The sequence below is a fragment of the Echeneis naucrates genome, chromosome 13 (genome assembly GCF_900963305.1).
Source record: "Echeneis naucrates chromosome 13, fEcheNa1.1, whole genome shotgun sequence".
Lineage (NCBI taxonomy): Eukaryota > Metazoa > Chordata > Actinopteri > Carangiformes > Echeneidae > Echeneis > Echeneis naucrates.
The window spans coordinates 18,368,094-18,390,769 of record NC_042523.1 but is presented as its reverse complement, the minus strand read 5'-3'; the positions used below and the strand labels follow the sequence as shown (position 1 = coordinate 18,390,769).

At 41.1% G+C, this 22,676-nt stretch overlaps 1 protein-coding gene and 1 long non-coding RNA gene across 5 annotated transcripts; one reads left to right on the top strand and one right to left on the bottom strand.

Annotated features, from left to right (window-relative positions):
* Positions 1 to 408: 408 nt before the first annotated feature.
* aipl1 (aryl hydrocarbon receptor interacting protein-like 1) lies at positions 409 to 4,977 on the bottom strand. 4 transcript variants are annotated; one of them, XM_029518316.1, is made up of 6 exons: positions 4,873 to 4,977; positions 3,429 to 3,608; positions 1,594 to 1,782; positions 1,253 to 1,429; positions 1,038 to 1,179; positions 409 to 709 (listed from the first exon to the last, which is right to left on the bottom strand). In XM_029518316.1, exons 1-6 carry the CDS (start codon positions 4,975 to 4,977, stop codon positions 510 to 512), a joined length of 993 nt encoding a protein of 330 aa, XP_029374176.1. In that variant the 3' UTR covers positions 409 to 509. The 4 variants fall into 4 exon arrangements, with proteins under 4 accessions (XP_029374176.1, XP_029374179.1, XP_029374177.1 ...); XM_029518319.1 differs by having other exon boundaries at positions 1,038 to 1,107; positions 4,873 to 4,968; XM_029518317.1 differs by having other exon boundaries at positions 3,429 to 3,572; positions 4,873 to 4,968.
* A 2,009-nt stretch (positions 4,978 to 6,986) lies between these two features.
* Positions 6,987 to 19,614, top strand: LOC115053531 (uncharacterized). Its single transcript, XR_003841454.1, has 3 exons — positions 6,987 to 7,080; positions 15,460 to 15,584; positions 19,562 to 19,614. It is a non-coding gene; the product is annotated as an uncharacterized LOC115053531 (long non-coding RNA).
* Positions 19,615 to 22,676: the final 3,062 nt, after the last annotated feature.

Below are 22,676 nucleotides of genomic sequence, written 5' to 3'. Positions count from 1 at the left end.
CCCTTGTGGAGGGGCAATGTATCTACAATCATTTATGAGGGGGGCGGGGGACTCGGGTAAATAACACCTATTACTAATTATAAATATCACCTAAGAAACAACAGAACCACAACGTCATGTCTCTGTTAGTGAACATAAAAAAAGTCCTTCCATTTGTTTGTTAGCATCATTTATTAGCCACGTGAATTGTTGAATGAGGGTTTTTAAATACATATAATTTCCCATCTGACCCTTTATGAGAAATCGTGGAATCTGATGAATAGAAGCAAATCCATGAAAATAAATCAAATAGCTTTTGAGAAAAGTCATTTTTTTAATATTAGTATCAACTGTTATATAACAATTATATTTCGGAAGAAAAACGTAAATCTGGCAGGAAACATATTTTTTATATACCCTCCTAATCTGATGAATCAGGGTGGTTTATTTATTTCATCAGTAGTTTATGGTAAACATAAACATAGATTTGTTATTTAACTGAAATCTTTAGATACTGCTGTCCCTCCTGGTCAGAACATGCCCTTATACTTGTCCCTGTCCTCCTGGTTCTTCTCTTCCATGCGCATGTTGAGCACAGCCAGATCCTTCTTGACGGCCTTCTTCATGCCGGGGTCCAGGTCCAGCACCCTGCCGAAGTCCTGCCGAGCCTCCGCCTCGTTCCACACCTCCATGTGGGCCTTCCCTCGAAGGTAGAAGGCCTTCACTACACCTGCAGGACAAATACGAGCAGAAGCATGTTCGAAAGCAGCCACTGATGCGAGGGACGTCTGCGCAGGAAGACTGGTGCTGACTTAAGAGAAGTATGTTAATGAACACTTTTAACAACTTAGGTTGTGCTTGTTTGTGTGTGAATGGACTAAAGCTTTTACAGGGCAGACTTTTGTAGAAACATGAGACATACGTTAGGAGCCAACTTGTTAAAGGCTTAATAAATAGTTAGGCTGTAATGCTTCTGCGGCAGGACAGTCATTCATGAATTGACTTGCTGGGAAATAATAATGTAACTCGATGGAGGAGTCAGATGTTGAGTGCCACACCTGGGTGCTGATTGATAATGTCACTAGTGTGCTCGATGACCTCATAGTACTCTTCCATGCGTAGGAGACACTGGCAGTAGTTGAGGGTTAGTGTGTTGGCCATCTTCTCCAGCTTCATCCAAGGGATGTCCCACGCTTTCTCCTGAAATCCCAGGATTGTTAAAAACCACCCAGAATGTTTTAAAATAGCAAATCCTCAGTTTTCCCTGAACAACCTTAGTCTGAACGTTTTTGATGCAGATAACAGCCTCCTTGTACTTCTGTGTGGCCTCCTGGTAGCGTCCTTGTTTATAGAGCTTGTTCCCCTGGCCGTGGAGGACAGGGACTACCTTCAACCTTTCCTCATCACTCAGAGCCCAGGACTCCCTGTTGTACTCACTGGGCTGCTGCACCTACAACACAAGTGACAGCACTTATGTACAACAGTATGGTCATTAATACTTAGTGATACATTCAAAGTGAGCCAAAACCGACGTAAAGCAGATGTTCTTCCCATTTCATCGTTTTTACGTTTTCTTTATCTGTGACGCACGTCTCCCTGATTCTTCCCTCTCACCTTGAGCAGCTCAAGGACGAAGTAGAGCGGTTTCGGCTCCTTCATCAGCTCATCCAGGTCGTCGTAGCCGAGGCTGTGGTAGGCGAACATGTTGGCCATGCCGCATGTGTGGATGTGCCAGTCGACTGGATCTTTCCCTTCTGCAATCCGTCGCATGCTCTTGGACACAAGTGGATAAACACCAGTGTGCTGATGGCGAAGGTGAGAACAAGTCAAAATTTTACTTTTATTTCCTCTGTGGAGGAAATTTAAACAAACAACAGTTTAAAGATGTAATAATGAAGGAGGAAGGATCATTTTCTGCCCTCTCATATAATTATCTGGTGATCAACAACACTGAATATAACAATTACAGCATCCACTATATATATATATATATATATATTTTTTTTTTTTTTTTTTTTTTTTTGGTAAAATGCTTTTAAAGAGATATTTTGGTTTGAAATTGAAGCGTCCCTCTCTCTCGCTCTGTCTCTGAGGACATTTTTTGTGTGTCCAGGACGTAGGTTATGTCTTGTTTTGTACAGTAATATTCATCACAGCATTATGTCAGAAATAGTGAGTAAATTCTATGGTTTCATTTCATGCTCGAATTTTGCTGTGTGTCCAGTGAAGGGGCCACTGCGTCTCTCAAAGGCAAACCATGGCCTCATACCTTCTACATTTTACCACCAACAAAGAGGAAGTGTAACTTTTTTATTTCCTTTATACATTTGAATTGCAGCATTTATAAAATTGCCTTAATATTCATAATGGTAAGCACAAAAAAAATTTCTAAAAGTAAATTAAAAAATAAAGACATTTTCACTATTATGATACCTTAAATCATCGTCATGTGCAAGCAAGACTTCTGGTTCTGATTTTTGTTGATGTGGTGTACTGAATATGCTCCTTTACTCACACATAGCACCCTCATTGACTGTGATTATATAAAATATTATATAATACAATACTAATTTAAATTGTGTTTTCGAGTATTTTCACACACTGTTTTCCTCAGTTCGACAGGTTGAGATTGCCCTCCACTGGATTGGGAGTGGTGCTACAGGGCAAATTTAGTGGCATATGTGAGGTAGCCGCGCTGCTGAGGCAAGTGAATAGACGCTCTAAGCTCAATCACATCTAATCAGTGTGGAGGGGAGTCCGTAGTGCTGATTCAGCAGGAATCAGAGCCGATTAGGTGAAAGTGAGGCCGCTGCAGATTAATGACACTGGGCCTCAGTGTGTCTGTCACTGATGGTCTACCACACACACACACACACACACACACACACATCACAGGGCATAACTAATAATAGATTTCACAAGAAACAATAAATTATCGCATATCCAGACGTGGTCTGTTTACTTCATCACACCTCTGTCTCTGTATATTTAGGCACCAGGTATGTTTATGAACAGCTATGACTGAATAAGTCACACAGACACGGCATCCATAAATGAAAGAAAGGAAATTAGACTGAGGAAGGTTTCTGCCATTTGTTATAAACCACATAAATGTAAGTGATTCTTGTTGATATCACCTGCGGTCCTTTCTGTTCTGTATTAAACCTGGGCGGCCCGTTGGTGATATTTTTCTTTTTAATTTAAAATTGGAGCACGCAAATCTTGTCTTATCAGGCTGATTTGTTGCTGGTTATTGAGAGCAGAGTCTACAGCTTCCACATCTGCAGTATGATGTCACTCTGTCCAAAGTGCGTAGTCACACAGATTTGCAATAACAGAATATTATCCACTGTGCTTAGGAAAGTATGACAAACAATGAACCAAAAAATGAAAAAAGAAAATTGTGCTTTTTTTTTTTTGGTGTTGTTTGTTTTTTTAATAACACTCACAGTGGTGTCGCACCAGAACTCAGCCACTTCACCGATCCTCATGGAGGACAACAGCGTCTCCCAGATGTCCAGTTTAAACATGTTGCCAATCACAATCTCCATGGGTGTCCCCACCACTTTGCTGTCGTCTATCACCGTACGGTCATCATCACATAGTTGGGTGCGGAAGTGGAATGTCACCTTGGTCCAAAAAAGGAAGAAGAAAAATGGGAATGAGGACTATACTGAAACTGATTATATGAAGCTTAAAACTTGAAAATGATTCTTTCAACCAAAAACAGCTCCTTTTGTGAAATGACCGGGGAAATAAAATGCAGCTGATCGGAAATACCATCTGATGAACTGGCAAGAGAGGGAATTTTCACCAGTGAAAACTCACTGACAGGCTAATAGAGCATGTTTTGTTGAAACAGAGGCCCACCAAACTCACCCGGGTGCCAGACTCAACAAAAAAATGTTATGTCACAGGCTTCACACAGCTCGGTTATTCAACGGGGCAGACCGACATGCATAAGGACAGACATTCCAAGGTTGGATGGTTGTGTAACATCCAAAGAAAGTCAAACCTCTCAGTGGAACTGAGTTTGCCACTGTGGCTTTCATGATCTGCTCACACATTTCATGTCAGTTCCGTCACGTACAGCATCAGCACAAGTGATATCAGTCGTTAAGACGAAAGCAGGAAAAAAAAAAAAAAAAAGGCCTTGTTTTCAAAATATTGTATCACACTATTATTAATTTACTTATGACTGTTAATATGAATTTCAATCCTGGTAGTTAAAAATGGATCAAAATACACTGAAAGCGGGTAATATATATTCTCTATATCCTCAACTGTTGGCTGGTGAAGTTTGGAGCATCTATGGGCTTCCCCATCACCCCACGAATGAAATCCCTGAATTACAAATAATGAAGTGGTCCACGTTGAACATCGTCCCCTTTAAACCTTTACAAGCATGCTATGGCTGACGATGAAAGAAACTCCTCGTAGCCTAGCCTCGTAACTCTTGAGCCCCGTATGCACAAACCTGGTCTGATGCAGTGTTCGGGAAGAATCTGGCCATGATTAAAACAATGACAATGTTTTGGCGCAGTTTTGTAAAACACAGCCTCTCTCATTTGTTTTTGAACAGTTATACAATGATCCACATAAAACCATTTAAAATTGTCTCTACATGCTCATATGACACAGAGAATAGTATGATAATTAAGCACATGTGCTGAGTTTCAGTAGTATCTCTAATTTAATTAGGAATTTAGAAACAAGCTCAGCGATTGAGGTCAATTCATCCTCTGTTGTTTAGTTAGACCTCATTTACAGGGCAACAAAATGGCCAGTTGTTTTAAAACTTGAGCACAAGTAAAAGCACATTTTGGTGTATAACCATAAGTGACTTTCTGGATTTGTCGAAACTGACCACAGAGAAGTTACAGCCAAGAATACCTTTGCTCCAGTGATGAATTTAGGAATTTCTCCAGTTCCTCCATGCAGGATAGTTTTCTTGATTCCTTCTGATCCCAACAGCAGTGTATCCTGCATATCTGACATCTTTCCTGTTTATTGTTGCAACAGGCGTGTGTATGACTTGGAGGTATTGCTCCTGGTGGATTAGTTTAGGTAGGGATAATGGGATTAGAAAACTCTCCACTCCTCATGTTTCATCATCAAGCTGCTGCCTGTTGTATTAATCACAGGCAGAAACATCTAGAAAGGAGGACAAACAAATCGTTGGATTGAGATAAAACCAAAGTGGAGCAAAAGAAAGAAAACACGAATAATTCTGTGAGAACGGGGCATGGGTTCGATTCCAGAGGAAATTTCCTGGATTTATGCGGATGTGGTGATCTGAACAATGCCGAGAATACTGAGAAACGGTGGAGCAGACAATTACTGTATGGACTCCTTGACCTTGTCTGTTAAACATCTGTCTCCCATCTGGGTTGTGTGTGTGTGTGTGTGTTTGTGAGTAAGAGAGAAAGTAATCCAAAGCTCCTGTCGTACTTGCTAACAAAGTCTGCAAGCAGTTTGAGGAGGCAATTATTCTCAAACATTACCCAGCGTTAATGCTTTATTCCATACTAATTGCACAAATAGAATACCCCGTAACTGCACGTTGGCAACACTCATGATTGTATAACTTTACAGCTTTGTGTTTCCTCTGTGGAGCAGTTTGAAGAAGTGGGCTTTTTCACCGCATCTCATCAGGTGAGGCTGCTGTCTTATCTGTTTTTCAAATGAGAATATCTGTAAAAATGCTGTGAAATGCCATCCAGTTTGCCTCTCCCCCCCCCCCCCCCCAACTAAAGTGACAAACAGGATTGGGCAACAGTTTGGTACGCACTTGGCAGCTCCACAGCAGAGCAGACAGTAGGTTTGACATCCTCTTGTGGAGGAGGTTGGTAGAGCAGTGAGAGTTTACCCTGTGGTCACACTGAGCCTGGCCCATAAGTGGACTTTTTGAGCTTGTTTATGTGACACAGTGATATGAAGAAGCCCCACCTGACCGGAGTCAATTTATCTTTAACAATCACAATACGCTTACAAATTATGACCCTACATGTATGGTGGCAGGATGAGGAGGTTGATTCATGGGCAATGATCTCGTAATATTGATGGCAATATGTTGAAGTAATAGTTATGTCTTTGTCCACTTTCTTCCTGTTTCTGGGTTTTTGGAGATGCAGTAAGGGCATATGGTGGGGGGTGCTTTTCTTGGATGACAGGTTTGTGTTGCTATAGCTACAGGCTTTTACATCATCATTATCACATCTTAGACTTATAAAGAAAGGGAAAAAAGAAATGTCTTTTTTTCTTTGGTCTTAGGCCATAAACTTGGGATAAATTCCCAGAGCAGGTTTGTACTGAAGCAGGTTGAGTTGACGTTTTTAAATGTTGTGTCTGTGCCCTCACCTCCGGTCATGTTTCTCCCTTCCAGTGAGCGAAAGCAGCAATCCATCCAACCTGTTGGAGAGGGAACGCTATCACAAAGGTGTGTGTTTTGTGCCGGGCTTTGTGTCAGAATGACTCATACTGCTTGCGTCACACCGCCTACATGTTTCTGCTCTGCTCTGCTTATGCGTGTCTAGGTGCATTTGTGTTGGTGTGTACATGTACATCTGAATTCACTGCATGGACAGTGTAGCGTGGGAAATTGATTGTGCCAGTTTGCTGAACCGCAAGCACACCAGTCTCCAAGATCAGGTTCAGCTACAAGCAGTCCCGATTGCAGGAGGTACAAAATGTTCTCCATCTTATTGAGCCCTGCTGGAAACTCGTCACTGATGCATTAGTTCCACTTTAAGTAAGTCATCCTCTATTTCTGGAAAGTACAGTCATGGGTTTCCTGGGGAGGAGCCATTCCCCATGTAAAAGCCATTCATTCATATACATAACACATGGGGCAAGGCTACTTCCATGACGCACAACATACACGCACATCACACAATGTTTATGAATGTGTAAACCTTTTTTTGCCTCTTCTGCTGTGGGAAAGACGCAGCGAGAGAGAGAGAGAGAGAGAGAGAGAGAGAGAAATTGTGGGAGAGGAACAGAGAGAGGAAGAAGAAAAAAAAAATTCTGTCCCTGTCAAGTTGACCTACCAGATGTAAAAGGAAGAGGAATGGCCAACAAGAACAGTGTCAGGGTCACTATGTAAGTTGGAACAAACATGACATAACCCTAACCCTAACCACACACACACGTACACACATGCACACAAGCACAAATAATTACTTTGCAGAATGAAAAGTTAAAAACCTACAACTACAATGACACATGCTGTATGACACAATGACACAAGAATATGTACCGAAAAAACCAAAACAATAATATTGACTTGTCATTAAAATGTCATTCGCATGAAGAAGCTCAATAGTAGATATCAAGCTATATAAAATATAATTTGCACTGCAATTGTGTGTCTTTAATGGAGCCCTGTTTGGGGTTTCCTGACTAATTTAAAACCAATGTTCAATCTCTTGTTAGCTCTGTTTTTAGTCTCAGCTAACTCCCGAGGGAGCTGTGAGATACACCACTGTGTTTAATATCAGCCTGTCATGTAATTCAGCGAAGATTCGGGGTTCACTAGAACGCTTCTCTGGACAACAGGGACTTGTTTTATCTAGAAACAATGCTGAGAGCAGCGAGAGTTAACAAAACATCATCAACATCAAACCAAATCGCTTAACTGTGGGTAACCCCGGAGTTGCCCTCAGTTAAGGCTTTATATCGTCACTGTGACACCTTTCACACAGCACATAATCGTTTGATGCACTCCTACAGTAGTACCGACATATGTCTGCAACAGCACGCGCAGATCAAGGCAAGACACGTTGTTGTTGTGCTTGCGTATGCGAGTGTTTCTCAGGTTGAGGAGAAGTGACAGAAAGATTACACAGTGAATAGTCTCAAAGTCTCTCTGACAGCCAAACATATCCTTCAGCAAAGAGGTCTACTTAGCCCACCTCGACACCTACACCCAGACTAATTTAAAGATATTTCACTCTCTCTCTCTCTCACACACACACACACACACATTCTGCCAGAAGTTCTATCTGTTCAGACTTTGGAAGAAAATCGGCAAAACTTTCACACAGATGCTTTCCAACACTCCCTGTTGTTATGATATGTGGTCTGAGCAATTTTTATTCCTCTCCTCTACTAATTAAATCAGTTTACATTGTTTTGGTGATTTATTAGGTCGTCTGGCAAAGCCATTCATAATCTTTGCTTTGCATATTTTGGTCCATGTTGACGCATTAGAAAAAGTTTAATTTGCTCTATAATCAACAAAACAGTTTTTGAACTAGCCAAACTAAAATTTGGCTCTGAATAAAAGTCGTTCTGAAGTCGTCTTGTTTGCAGGCCTAAAACTAAGAGGCTCTGTTAGAGAACCTTAGCTATCAGGGCGGAACATGATAAGTGTTACACATGACGCAGAAACGTATTAATCTCACTGACACTATTTTGCAAACCAACCCTTGCGACGTTCCACGAGCTCATATTTCAGGGTAAGATCACAGGTGGGAAAAGATTTTCGAACAAATGGCAAGCTCCCATTTGAGCTGTCCAGTCAGACTAGTCCAGGGATATGAATTGGATCTGTCCTCAAACCACCAAACTTCTGCCGCTCCTTGTACCGTGGGGACTGATTAGATTCAAACTAATCAAACAAAATCAGTCGGGATGAGCTCGCTCGTCTTCAGGCAGCATCTAGAACGAGTAGGCCCAGAAATTTCTTTCACACCGGCTGCTATTGTCTTCATGGATGGATTAATTATGAGTGCTTGGTACTGCCCTGCACTATTCTTTTGTGAGCAACACAGCTAGAGGATTGCCTCCAGTCCTCCGGCAATATTTTCATGTCAATATATTGCATGTCATGGCAGCAACACTGAATGCCATTCACTATTATGCCGTTTGTCATAAGGTAATGATAGCTCTGTTGAGAGAATATGCAGTTGCTTGACTAGTTAACAACTACAACAGTTGAACAACAAAACAAAACAAAAACTTTTTTTTTTTTTTTTTTGCTTTAACTCACAAGCTGGGGAGCACAAGTTAATCATTCATCAATGGAGTAAATTAGCCAGCAATTAGCAGAAGTAAATTACGTTGAATGTGAAAAATCACATTGGCTACGCCAGGCACTTTAGCAGTGCATCAATACAAACGTTGAGCGTGACCTTCAAGTTGCTCTGCTGAATCTGCAGGATAAATGTCCAGGCTTCACCACGCTGTATCGTTCGTAATGAAAAACAACGATAAAAGGGATGAATGGGACGGCGGGGAGCTACTCTGCTTTAGTCTCTAGTTTTCCAGATTAGCAAGTGAAATTGTTAAGCTTTCCACTCCATCCCTCATATTTCCTCCAAAGATTTGAAAAGGATAAGGGATGGCAGCAGTTAAGTCAAGCCGGTGAAATCCTCCAGGTGCAGGCGGTTTCATATTTAGATCTTCTGCCCAACTTTTTCAACCGCGTATATGCTTTATTACTCGAAGTGACCAAAATGAAGGAAAGCTGTTCAACATGCACAATTCATAGATGACAGATGTCTGTGGAATTTAAACAATCATTCGCCGGACAAGCTCTTTAAAAATGTATTTTCTGAATTAAATCGTGCCTGAATGCTGGAGGTCTGGTCCTCATTTCAATGTATCCTCCTCATTAGATCTGTAGTGTTCGTTGCCAAATCACACAGGTGTTTATGATATTTTTTCCAACCCTTGTAATGTTCCACTAGCTCATATTTCTACACACATATTGTAGAACAAGGTCACAGATCGGAGGAAATGACAGACTCCTAAACACGTCTTCAAACCTCTGACCACGATGATTTTTCTTCCTTGGTTGAGAAATTGAACCCTGTGTTACACAACTCTGGATGTTGTAACGATCTGTTCTTTGTGTACATTCGGTCTGATCGTGCAGTAAAAAAGCTCCTTGACATGTGCAAAGCAGATCACTGGCTGCGTGCCCCAGCCGAAAAGGTCAGAGGTCAGAGTCACTGGACTTTTGACTCTGTAGTACCTCCCCTGACCAATGGGAGGACTGCTGGATAACTCATTAACTGTGTGTGTGTGTGTGTGTGTGTGTGTGTCTCTCCGTGTGCACGCTTTGGCTGTCCTGACTTGCAGAATTCTCAGGAACATCCTGCACTCAAATCTCGTGAAGTCATGCAGTGGGTAATGACAGGCAAGATGTTCTTTGGGTGACACATCAGCTCGGATTCTGCACGTGTGCACATTAGTCGCTGCTCGTAAATTACACATAACCTCCATAGGGGAAAATAACACATGTGCACCTTTATTATTTCTGCTTTCATTCTGTAACCTGTAATGTTTTAGCCGACAGACAAAGATGCGTATTGTTTCGCTCCTATGCTCATCCTAATCCCATCAGATGTCAGCCTTGGCTCTTCCCATCCGCAGCTTCCCCCGACCGGGCCCCTGCAGTGCTGCTCTCTGCTTGGCCCCGACCTTTAGCTACATACCAGAACACATAGCAGCAAGGACAAAGGGCAAATACACATGACACATAAACAAACTCATAGAGTGCACACTGCCTCTCTGTTTCTGAGGCACACGCTAATGCAGAGGTGTCCTCTGCGGCATGGGGAATTATGGGCTTTAGGTTTGTGATGTGCAATGAGAAGTGAAAGAAGCACTTCATGTGATTTAACATGCACACAAACACACATGCATGGCCACTCGTAGAGCCACCCTCACAGCGCACACAGGCACATGAGCTGGGTTGGCAGGGTCAGCAGCCTGAATGGATATGCGGGCCAGTAAGTAAATGCAATTTCATAAATCCATGGGATTGAATATTGACAGAAAATTGGGAAAATCTCTGCGATAACAGCCAAAATATTTTCACTTTTAGTTTCTAAAATATGTCAAAAGCCTGGACTCACTGCCCTAGATGCTTTACACCCCTGTGTTGTAACGCAGGATTCCAGTTGAATAAATGTCGTGTACAAGCCCAGACAGAGATTATGTCACTGCATTGGTTTTTCAAAACTTTGCAAAGTTCCTCCACAGCCACAGAAAACATTGCGCAACCGTTTTCACAGGCTGAGCCATACTTGTGTCTACTGCATTGGCTTTATCATAATGATGTCAGTAGAGTGCCTTTTGAAGAATTAGAAACTTGGAGGGACGGCTGATGTTGATATTTGACGAGTGGGAAAATGACTGCAGTATAGTTGTTAGTAGTTCATGCTTGACCAGCAAAAGCATTACATCAGAGATTCCATTGCAGCCACCGTGTACTAGAACCAAATATTAATTTGTGTCCATAGTTTTACATAATTCCCACTGGGACTCTTGCTAAATGGTTTTCCTAATTTTGTTGGACGTGTGTTGTGTTCCAAGTCCACAATTCCTTGTTTGATCCTCGGAGAGTCATCCACAGAGCAATTTTCCACACAAAAATACAATTTGATGCAATGTAAGAGTTTTTGAAAAATAATAAGGGATAATTCAGCCCATACATACCAGCCATCCTTGGAAATATGCACAGAAAATAAAAGCTGTCGAGTGAAAATATCAGGGATCAGAAATTATCTCCAGATCTTCTTAGAAAAAAAAGAGAAACCTTTATTACTTTACATTTTAAAGATCATCTTTTACCGACTTTACTCTCTGATCTTAAGGACTGGGTTGTGGTAGTGGGGTTCATCTGTAGCTGTGACATGTCGTACTTGTAAGCTGTCAGTAGTGTCAGTCGCAATTGACGGTGTAGCTTTGATGAGATGCTGACGAAGACAAGGGAAATCCTCCCACGCCCATGCTGCGAGCTAATAGAACTAATTGACCCAATAGACCGTCGGCCTGTGCAGATCTGTTCAGACCTAATCCTGCTGTTTACTTTCAACAAGAGCTCATGCCGCAAATTGACTAAAACATCTAGATTTCACTCTCTACCGTCTGCAAGTCAAACAAAATGCAAAGTGAAACTGAATCCAGACACGGGAACATTCAGCAGAGGACATTTCCATCAGGTCATTTCTGCGAATACAAAACAGGGAAACGTACAGGTCAAATCATCAAGAATCACACTCTCACCACACTGTGCAACGTGTACACAGGTTATGATTTGCTGTAGCTGCATTCTGAATTCCTGTCTGCCACATAAGCATGATAATAAGCTCTTAAGTTGACTGTTTTTACTCAAAAACAGAGACATTTAAGGCAATAAAATCAGCTTAATTCTCTCTGCAGCAAACAGACATTCCCAACACCAGACATACCAGATGCATGATGTCAAATTTTTATTTTATTCACGTTAGACAGAAAACATAGCTTTTGAGCCCCCACCACCACCAAAGCCAACAATTTAGTTCGACAGTGGAGATGCAAAAAACATTTTGCTCAAAGTGATGATTTAATAATGTCGGAAACCTTGGTAGCAAATCATTTAAATTCCAACAATGTCTTTTTTTCAGCAAGTTGGCATTAACTTCAGATGGTACGTTAACGGTACACTACAATTCAAATCAACAAACACGAATCATTTCATTATGCGTGTTATTCAACCTCCTGCAGAACTAACTTGATTACTTTAATGGTATTGCTTTGGCTTATGGCTTTATTGTCTGCACTTTTCTGCTTTGTGTCTGGTGTTGAATGCCATGATGTCATCCTATTACACAATCCTGATTGGGCTATCGTCATTAATCATTGTTTAAGGTAGTTCTGCACTGTGATCCAGCTATGTGACCTTTTCTGCTGGGCTAGTAGGGATATTAGAGGTGGAAGTGGAATATTGAATGTGATTGAAGTGCAGCCAACAAAGAGCAACAGGATCAACCTGAGTATTTCCCCCAACAAGCGGGACTAATCTGTTGGTTGGACCAGGTCAAGGGATTAAATGGTTGGGGCTCAGCAGCCACTCTGTCTGACCTCAATACACTTAGCCTGGCCCAGTCTTTAAGACAAACCATCCATCTTTTCAGTGTTAGAATGATTAAATAGTAAAAAGATGCAGGAATTCAGCAATAGAATATATAAAAGGCCCATTTGGGTGTGTAGTAACACATTTTGGTTATTTACAATCCTATTTCATATTTTTATGTCAATTTAATTTGAAGATGAAAACTTTGCTCACTTACTTTACTTACTACTGAGAGCTTGAGTAATAATATCATTATCTTTTCGGGTTGCTTTGAATCTCTGAGCTCTTGCTATATTTACTGAGACATCAGTTCAGACGCGCTTCAGATTCTAGAAATAAAAACAGCAAACTATCACGCTTTACTTCAGTTGATTCTGCCACATTTTTGTTTGAGGTTTTAACTTTGAGGCACACAATTGTATCTCACTGACACAAGGCTGTGTTGCTCTGGAGCTCTGCAGCAAAACCAGGTTACGTGAATAATGCAGCCATCCAAACCTTACAGTATCAAATCCCGTTGGCACAGTCTGCATGACTGAGCACAAAACCCGGTGAACTCAGAAATCTCCGCTCCGTTGTCCTCTCAGAAACTCTTTTAAAATGAAATGTCCTTTTCCTGACCAATAACCAGACGTTTGACTACAGAACCTGACGGCGAACGCGCCCATGTGAGAGACTGCAGTGTCTGATGGGCTTTAATGTGGACCATGTGCTGCTAACAGAGGGCAGGACGGGGCTGAGAGGGTCCTCACCCTCCACCCTCCACCAGCAACTACTGACAATTTCCTCAAGTATGCGTGAGATGCGCACAGAGAGTGACACTCCCAGAAATGCACGCGCACACACACACACACACACATTTTTTCCATCCAAGTGAAGTTGTTGCATGCAGCTTAAATCAAAGGTCAGCCTGCTCTCACATTGGTACTGCATGTGGTGAGCAGTTGCACTTGCATGCTATCTATCTCTATCTCTGTCTAATAAAAGTAAGAAAAGAAGATAAAACAATATTCATAGCTATATTCTTGGTTGTTGAACTTTCCTGCTTTAAACACTAGAAAACAGCTTCTGGTCACTGGCATGAATCCAAAGGAAGACACAAGAGACTGAGTTCAGCTTCCACTTTTCAAATTAGCGGAAGCTTGGAGGTGACCTATATTCACGACTTACGCCAAGAGGAAAAAACACTTCTGAATATCTGTATGTTTGTGAGTTAGAGTGTAATTTATTACTTATTTCCTCTAAAATTGTCTTTTTGTTCTCTGGGTTTCTTCAACTCAGAAGGGTTAGTAATAATAATAATAGTCAGTAATCATTTTCTTAGCCAGTCTTATGAATTAATGTCAACTAAACATCAAATCAACTTAATACAAAGAAAAAAAAAAACGTTAAGCATGAAATCAGTTAGCTTGACTATATTAACTAGCTTAACTTGGGTTAACAGAAGGAAACAGGTCACCTTGCTGTCTTCCATCTACAGGAGGTTATGGGTTGGATATTGGCTGCGATCTATGTCACAATGATCAAATCCAAATGGGATGGTCTTGGTCTTGAGTTTCGTTTTTGTGTCACTAAATGTGCGTTTTTTTTTTTTTTGTTTTTTTTTTAGCTGTAAAATTGTAGTTGAAACTTACTTATCATATCTAAAAATCTGATCCACGACACTCTGTCTGTGTTATATGATATATGATTTTTTTTTATTCTTACTTGCATTAGAAGTGGGATAGCCTAGTCGAGCTAATATGACGCAATCAGTTTTCGAATGCAGCCTCCAAAGAGATTTGGCCTCTGATTGTTGCCAGGCAACCTGCAAGCTCTCCATGGCGATATTGATCTCCTTATCTAACTGTCGGCAAGAAAACAAGCACATTTCCCAACTATCTCTTGAATGTCATATTGTGATTTCGTCTACTAGCACTAAATCTGTACCCAAGCTTCATTAATCCACGTAATAAAGTAACATGAGCGTGATGTGGTCGAACATTGTGAGTGATTTTGTAGGTGATCGAAACTGTATCCAAAAAAAGATCCAATGTTTGCTGTCCCTCCCTAAGTGCTAATAAGCAACAGTAGCTTAGAAATCCTAGACAGCCCCACTTTCTCCTTCTGCCGCTCTCTCTCGCTCTCTCTCTTACAAGGGATTAAGTTGTCAGGTTACATTGAACTCTGAGAGTCCTCCACCCAGACAAAACCATCTTAAGGTGCAGGCCGTCTGGTTATTTATAACTCTCTTGGGCAAGATCTGAGTCTCCGTGGGGCCGCTTCAGCGCATTGACATGTACAGGCCTCAGCGCTCCGCTTTATTATCCCAGGGAACACATCACACTGGCCTTTTTTGTGAGTTTGTTATCATCTGCGCTATGTTGAGACATTGTGTGAGATATTCCATTGTGTGTGCCCATCCATCACAGCCATTTAATCTGGCCTCCGTGGCTTAGACTTTCCGAAGAATTGCATAATAGGCCGTGGCTGAAGAGCAACACCCTGACAAGAAGACGTCAGCACATCCAGGAAGTGCAGGGTGCAGGCAGCAGTTTGCAGACACACAATACCAATCCTTTTTGCTTTTGTTACACCGTCCCTGTGTCCAACTCTCACTTCTTTTACCACTTTCTCTCTCTTTCTCTTCACAGCCCACCTATCTGGAACTGTTGTCTATTTTGAGAGCTCAGTGCCGGCCAAGTATCAGCTGCAATGTGTGGAACGCATGACGGGCAGGGGCCCTGCAGACAAGATGCGTTCTGGCTTAAGTACAGTGGTGAGTGGGTGTAGGCTACTTTGGATCATCTCTCAATCCTTGGCTGCAAATTGGTTTTACATCAGATTTTACACCTTTTTGTGGCACGCCAAATGACGTTTTTATCTGAGATTTAGCTCTAAAGAACTGTTGTATCAGAAACAAGGGCTGAAAGTCAGAGTGTAAATGCAACTATGACCTCTGCTCAGTTAGTTGTCTGATTCCAAAAGTCAAAATGCTCATTTCATTTGTTCACCTTTATATGAAGGCTGAACAGTAGCAGCGTATTTGCGCCTCCTGATATCGTAGGCACTCATAAAATTTATGCTCATCTGAAATATGACAGAAAACCTCCAAGACTGTCATTGACCGTTTCAGCGAACGACTTCATTCATAGTCCATTTATCAAAACAGTACAGGCCTATAAAGCAGCTTCATGACTGCTTTGATAAATCAACATTTAAAACAAGATTTGTACAACCCAGAGGAAAAAAAGATGAAGAGAAAAAGCAGACCTCACCACAGTCGAACTGCTGACATTTCTAGTCATTTTTCACTTCTCATGTGGGCGACTGACATTTCTGTGCATTTTTTAAATTTTTGCATCAAACAAGTGAATCCATTACGTGAATGGGTTTATTTAAAATTAGTATTTATGTCTTTACAACCATTTTTTATCCCACAGAGAACAATGAAACCCAATTGGAATTTTGCTATTCAACTGTGACGAAACGTGCTGAGAAAACAGTTCAAAGTGCTGATTTTGGCTTTCATGTAGTATCTCGTTTTAAGTCTGCACACCATAACATATTTTTAGACCTTTATTAGAAATATATAATCATTAGATTGCTCATAAATCATATCGTATTGTATATATACGGTATTTGTGTGTGCTGAAACAATATATTTGATGTCATACTGAATACATAAATAATCATCACTAAGGATTAGTTCATTTTTTAATGCATATTTTATTTTTTCATTCTGGCAGCTTTGTAAATCATTAAATCGACCAACAGTGAGATTAATAAATTAGAAAGTTTGCAAAAACTTGACGCTAACATCTGGATTGCTCCTCTTTTTTTTTTTTTTTTTTTTTTTTTCAGTTTATACTTACTGTAAAGCGATTCGCAGCAGAAAATACATATAATTTGCAGAAGTTTTCAACTGAAAGACTACAAAGCATTTCTTATATTTAGCTTTGTGGTTTGTGTAATGGCCCCTGAAATTGTAGCTTTATAAGAATGAACCGATAGCTCCAAACACCATAGTTTACCTCTGCATCAGCTGAAAAGAAACTGTATTTCTCACTTCAGCCAACCATTGCTCACTGATTTTTATTTTTTTTTTCACTGACCTAAAAAAAAAAAAAAAAGCTTTAGTGTGATGCACAGAACCTTCATTTTTATTAAAGTTTGAATACAACAATAAAACATGGATTTTATCAGAGTGATGTGTTTTCATGAGGTGACAGAGCACTTGGGAGCTCATTAAAATGCACTTGGAGGGAGATCATTCCTCTTCAAGCCTACACCTAATAAAAAAAAAAAAAAAAGTTTTGCATCTCATTTGGGCACATGTGGATAAACTTCACTTCCTGGGATTTTAAATGTCCTCAAGCAACTGCCGCAGATAAATCAAGACTTTTCATATTGTATAGCAAACGACATTAGAGCCAACCCACAATATAACTCACCCCAAAGCGTGACAAGGAAGGCCTGGAGACTATTACATTACACTTTTAACAGTCAGAAGAAAAGTCCCTGAAAAAAGAATTTTATGGAGCCACAATACATGTCTCTTTTGTTTATCATCTCCCAAAGCAAAACATATTTTTTACATATAAAGAGGACGAGGTAGGGGCTACAAGACACTAGTCTCTGGCAGAAATGTTCATATATTAAAAAATGTGTTTTTATTTTTTGGGTTTCTGTCTTAATACCATCAGACAATAAAGTTAGAAAGTCTAAACGTCGACAATCGTGTAGCCAACCAACCATAAATATATTTGAATATTAACATTAATGTCCTCACTAAGGAAAAAGCTATGGAAATTTTTCTTTGTATTTTTTATTTCCTTGGGGCAATAATGACATCAAAATATTTTTTTTTTTTTTTTTTTTTTACATTTTTAAAATATAGGCCTCTACCAAACAGTTGAGAAGACACTTCATGGTAAAAGTATTAAAATACATACAAATAGCAAAATGTGTTCTACCAAACAATTGAGCAGGACATTAAAGGGATAAACGCCCCACTCTGCAAAAAAAAAAAAAAAAAAAAAAAAAAGTTTTTCATTGATCATGATTAACACGTTAACGCTGACAGCCTTCATTTCAAGTTTTTAACATTTTTTCTTACACAGCCTAAACAGCTTACAGCACATCTTTCTTCAGTCAAGTTAATTGATTAGAAGGGTTAGGGCTAAGGGTGGTGGAGTCCTGGATTAGTGTGTGTATGTGGGTGTGATCTCCTGAGTTCCTGTAGGCAACAAGATGCACTTTTCCCTCTAGTGCTAAAGGTCACGGAGGATTGTGGGAGCACGCTGCGCCACAACCTGCAGTTACGTCACTACCAGTATTGAGTCAGGTGCACTCCCAAGGATCTCGCTGCCAGCTGCCGTCGAGGCAGGGATAATCTGTCTAAGCAGCTTTCACATGATTTCGCCCACAGGGAAGAATTTAGGGGAGGTTTGTAAACCTCTTCAGACCTGGCCTTGGAGCATCTTCCTGCTTTGACTTAAGAGGGGAACACGAGCTGTGCAGCAGACACTACACCAGAGAGAAGCTCAGTCTCTCGTTTTCACTTTCTTTATCCTTGCACTTAAAAACACGCATCTTGCGCATTAGCTCCTTTTTTTTTTTCCTCTTTCTCCAAAGTATTCTTACAACACATCACCTATCGCTCCATTAGCCATTACGCTGAAAGCACCACTCCGAGGAAAAAACGTGGGAAGAAATATGAGATCAGATCTTACAGAGATGAGGTGAATGTGCCTTTCCACAGACAATAGAGAAGAAAGGTTACAGTTATCTATGAGTAATCTGTAGGAAGTTTCTCTGACCTTCTCTGTGAGATTGAAATGAACTTGAACAGATGAAGTTAATCTAGTTACAGCCAGAGGTCAGAGTCCGAGCCCTGATGTCTGATAAATATATGCTGTGCAAAGATGATATTACATATTCCAAAGGGCATCAGAAGTACTGCCCTGCTGAGTCCTGCACCTCGATCGCACAGCAGATTACTGCAGAAACTTTAAATTCTTTCTTTTGGGGGGAAAAAAAAAGACCTGGAATGAAAACTAACAAACAAACAAACAAATCTTCCAATTTTTTACGATGAAGCAGTGACACCCTTTAACCCTTCAGGTGACTATTTAAGTTGGTGTATTTTTATTATCTTTACAGCTGTGTAAAAACTTTTAGTAGCCTCCTTCTGGATGTCTTATCTCCCTGAGGTAAAGCAGCCCATCAGTAGTTGAGATTGATAATAGCCTGCTGATCTGTTTGTGCGCCAACACTGGCGTCTGCCTGTCTTACTGATTGATTAAAGTTGATTAAAACTATGCAATGGTGAGAAATTTGCTTCGGTAAAAAAAACAAAAAAAAACTGTGCACTGCAGAAATTTTAATGTCATAGAATATAAAGTGCAGCTATTGTAGTTTAGTAAATGAGTCATTTTGTAGATAATTTGTTTACGTATCACCTGTTCTTTTCTGTTTAAGCCAAAGTGCACACTGTAAACAGCCTGCTTTGTGCTTTAGAGACGACAGCAACAATTGGAACTTTAACCAATAACAACAAAAACATTGTGATTATTTTAGTCCATGTTCTGTGGCTGCCTGAGGAAATGACTGCCGCACAATGCCATATTATTGTGCAGCACTAGTCACAATGTCGTGTTCAAATACAGTAAATTGCTTGAGTAAGGGTTTGCTATTACCGCTCTCAGAGCAGCTCACACCTTAAGAAGATTATTGTTTATGTTCTCTCTGCAGTATAATGTATGCCTCCAACAGGAAGTGCATCAGACAGGTCCATAAGCCTGGAGCACCGCACTGGTGAGCTTGAACATCTGGTTGAACACAAAGAAGCTGACAAAGGAAAAATAAGTATACAATAATGTTATTTAATCATTGTGATGATACTATGAAACCTTTTTGCAGACAAATTGCACCACCCTAATGTTATTAATCAATGTACCAGTTTCAGGTAACACAGTACTTATTGTAGTAATATTAAACTAAAATTATATATGTCAATAGCGTGTATAATTCCAAATCCACGACATTTGAATAATAAGGTCTTGGCAGTAAATAATAAATATATTATGATTGAAGCTATGTAGGCTGCCTTTGGATCCCTTTGACGATTCTCCTCTCTGTTTACAGCAGCTGCCTGCTCGTCTCTTTCTGTGATGCTGCTCTGCTTTCTCGCCTTGCACAGCTGGCGCAGCAGCTGGTAGAAGCACAGGTACAGGCCACCTGAGTTTAGTGCCACGGGCCTGGCACATCTGGGCGGGGGAAAAGAGGAGGAAATGAAGGTTGGATGCACACACAAGCATTTAAATACAGCTGAAAGTACAATGGCAACACTGTGTTGAGGAAAGCGGACTCATCCAACTGAAGGCGCTTCTCCTCCAAGTCTTCACACATCGCTCCTTCTACAATCTCATAATGTACTCACAGGCCGATTCTCAGGGAGTGGATCAGACAGGCGGATCACTGACCTGAAACAAATCTACAGAGCACACAAGGTCAAGGCGTGACCCTTCCATGTACTGTTATGGTGCATTAATGCGGGATACTGGCAGTGCTACTTGAAAAGGATGTACAGGAGAGAGAGTGGAATAATCCTATGTTGGTGTTTCACATTTGTGTGTGTGTGTGTCTGTCAGAAATGCGATGGGAGGATTGCGGGGTTGAAGGGGATGAGGGAAAGGTCTGCCAAGTGCAAGGACATTGAGGTAGAATTGGAGACCAGATGATAAGGAGCTTGGGTCACAGACAGAGAGCTAGGAGCCAGACGACATTAAAAGGTAGTTGATAAAGAAGATGATGTACTTCAGACAGGCTGGGGAACGAGTCTGCCCAGTTCTTGGTTCCATCTGTGGTGTTAAGTAAGAGCTCGAGGAGCGAGAGACGGCAGCCAAGAGCATGTGTGCAAAGGGAGAGTAAGCTGGGGCATCTGGTTTTGTTAAGGCCTCAGAACATTCCTTCCCTCTGTTCGACTCTGGCTGGCAGCTTTTGAAGGAACACGTTCGCACTCATATCCTGCTCCACACATTGCCCTCTCTCTTTGAGTTTGATTTGTGAGGGCTGAAGGTCACAGACAAGATGTCTGCCAGTCCGTGTGTGCATAACACTCAGGGTTATTACAGAGGTAATGTCAGCTGATTTCCGGTGTCAGACATTAAACTAGGTCACGGCTGATAGCTGCCCACCCTGAGCCTGGTTCTGAGAGGTTTCTGTCTCTTAAAGGAAGTTTTTCCTTGCAACTGTTGCCAAGTGCTTAGTCACAGAGGGATTTGTTGGGTCTCTTTAAATTATTCTACAAAGAGCTTGGTGTGGGGCAGCACAACGGAATAGTGGTTAGCGCTGTCGCCCCATAAGAAGGTCAAGAAGGTTGCGGGTTCAGCTCCCGGGCCCAGGGCCTTTCTGTGGGCCTTTCTGTGGGAGTTAGCTTGCGTCGGTTTCCTCTGGGTTTCCTCCCACCGTCCAAAGAAATTCAGGTTAATTGGTGACTAAACTGTCTGTAGGTGTGCGCGTGAGTGGTTGTTGGTCTTTGTGTGTTGGCCCTGTGATGGACTGGAAACCTGTCCAGGGTGTGCCCGCCCTCGCCCAGTGTTGCCCGCTGCAACCTGGAAATGGATAAGCGGTAGAAGATTAATGAATGAGTTTGGTCCAGATCTGCTCAATAAGTAAAGTGCCTTTAAGTAACTCTGTTGCGATATAAATGAATTTGATTTCCTTTGAAAAATACAGATCTCATAAAAAGGATGTGGTGACTATCCGCTGTCACCACTGAGAATCAAGATTCCTGTAAATCAAACATCCATCAACAACGACCAAGGCAAAGGCAAGCCAGTTTGTCAGTGTCTCTGAATGATTATCAGCTTTAAACCTCATTAACTTCACATGTGATTACTGATCGATCCCCAGCCCCATCAAAGCTTTCCCTGTCAACTCTGAACAAACCCAAATTTCACTGGAAGATTCAGGCTTGCTCAGAAATCCATTTCAGATGTTTTCCTTTTAAATTTTAACAAGTAGGAGGGGGAAAAAAGACACTTGAATATGATATCTGATGCCCAACTAAAATGTGTTTTTGGCATGATGCAAGCCAGGTGAAACTTAGAACTGTGCCAACATTGTAAAACATATGACTCGCTGTTAAAAACAGATTCTAAACTGCACAGCTAAAAAAATAAACCTATAAATGACAGAGCGAGTTGTCTTGTCCTGTTGAGCTTCATCAATTTGAAAAAGAGCCAAGTGCTGTAATAAATATAATGAAACTTTTCAGAAAAAAAAAAAAAGAACAAAAAATGGAGACGAGTTCCAAGATGCCATACTTTTGTTACATGATACAGCAGGTGTCATGGGATATGAATCTGAACACATGATCATGCTGCATTAAGTGACAGGATTTTCATCAGGTGAGTGGCTGTGCTTATTATTTTCTATGACGGCAATAGGCTGGATTTGATTCTGTCCTCATCCTTGTGTCACTCATGCAGACGGGACGGCTCATCGGTGCAGGGAAGAGCCGACCACAACAGTTCTTCAGCTGGCAGCTTTAGTTGGTACATGAGGACATAAAGCTTGCCAGTGAAGAACTGCTGTAGGTCAGCCAGTGAGCACCTTACGGCCAACGCGCTCTTACACATCCTACATAACCTGCAGAAGGACACACAATCACACGTGGTTCTTCCTTCAAACTGCTGTTCGATGTCCTCTCTTACTGAGCCTAATAGGACGAGACACGTGGATCTCCGAGCGAAATGCAGGTCTAAACACATATCTACATTTCATTGTGCAACTGAATAGTTGTTTCCTTACAGAAAATAAACTTGCATTACGTTTCCAGGTATGTGTGCACTTGGAGGTTTAT

Excerpts from the sequence above, each read along its gene's own strand:
- aipl1 (XM_029518316.1), bottom strand. The coding sequence starts at position 4,977 with ATGTCAGATATGCAGGATACACTGCTGTTGGGATCAGAAGGAATCAAG. Across the intron at positions 3,609-4,872 it reads AATTCATCACTGGAGCAAAG|GTGACATTCCACTTCCGCAC; the intron begins GTATTCTTGGCT and ends TTTTGGACCAAG. Across the intron at positions 710-1,037 it reads CATTATCAATCAGCACCCAG|GTGTAGTGAAGGCCTTCTAC; the intron begins GTGTGGCACTCA and ends TTTGTCCTGCAG.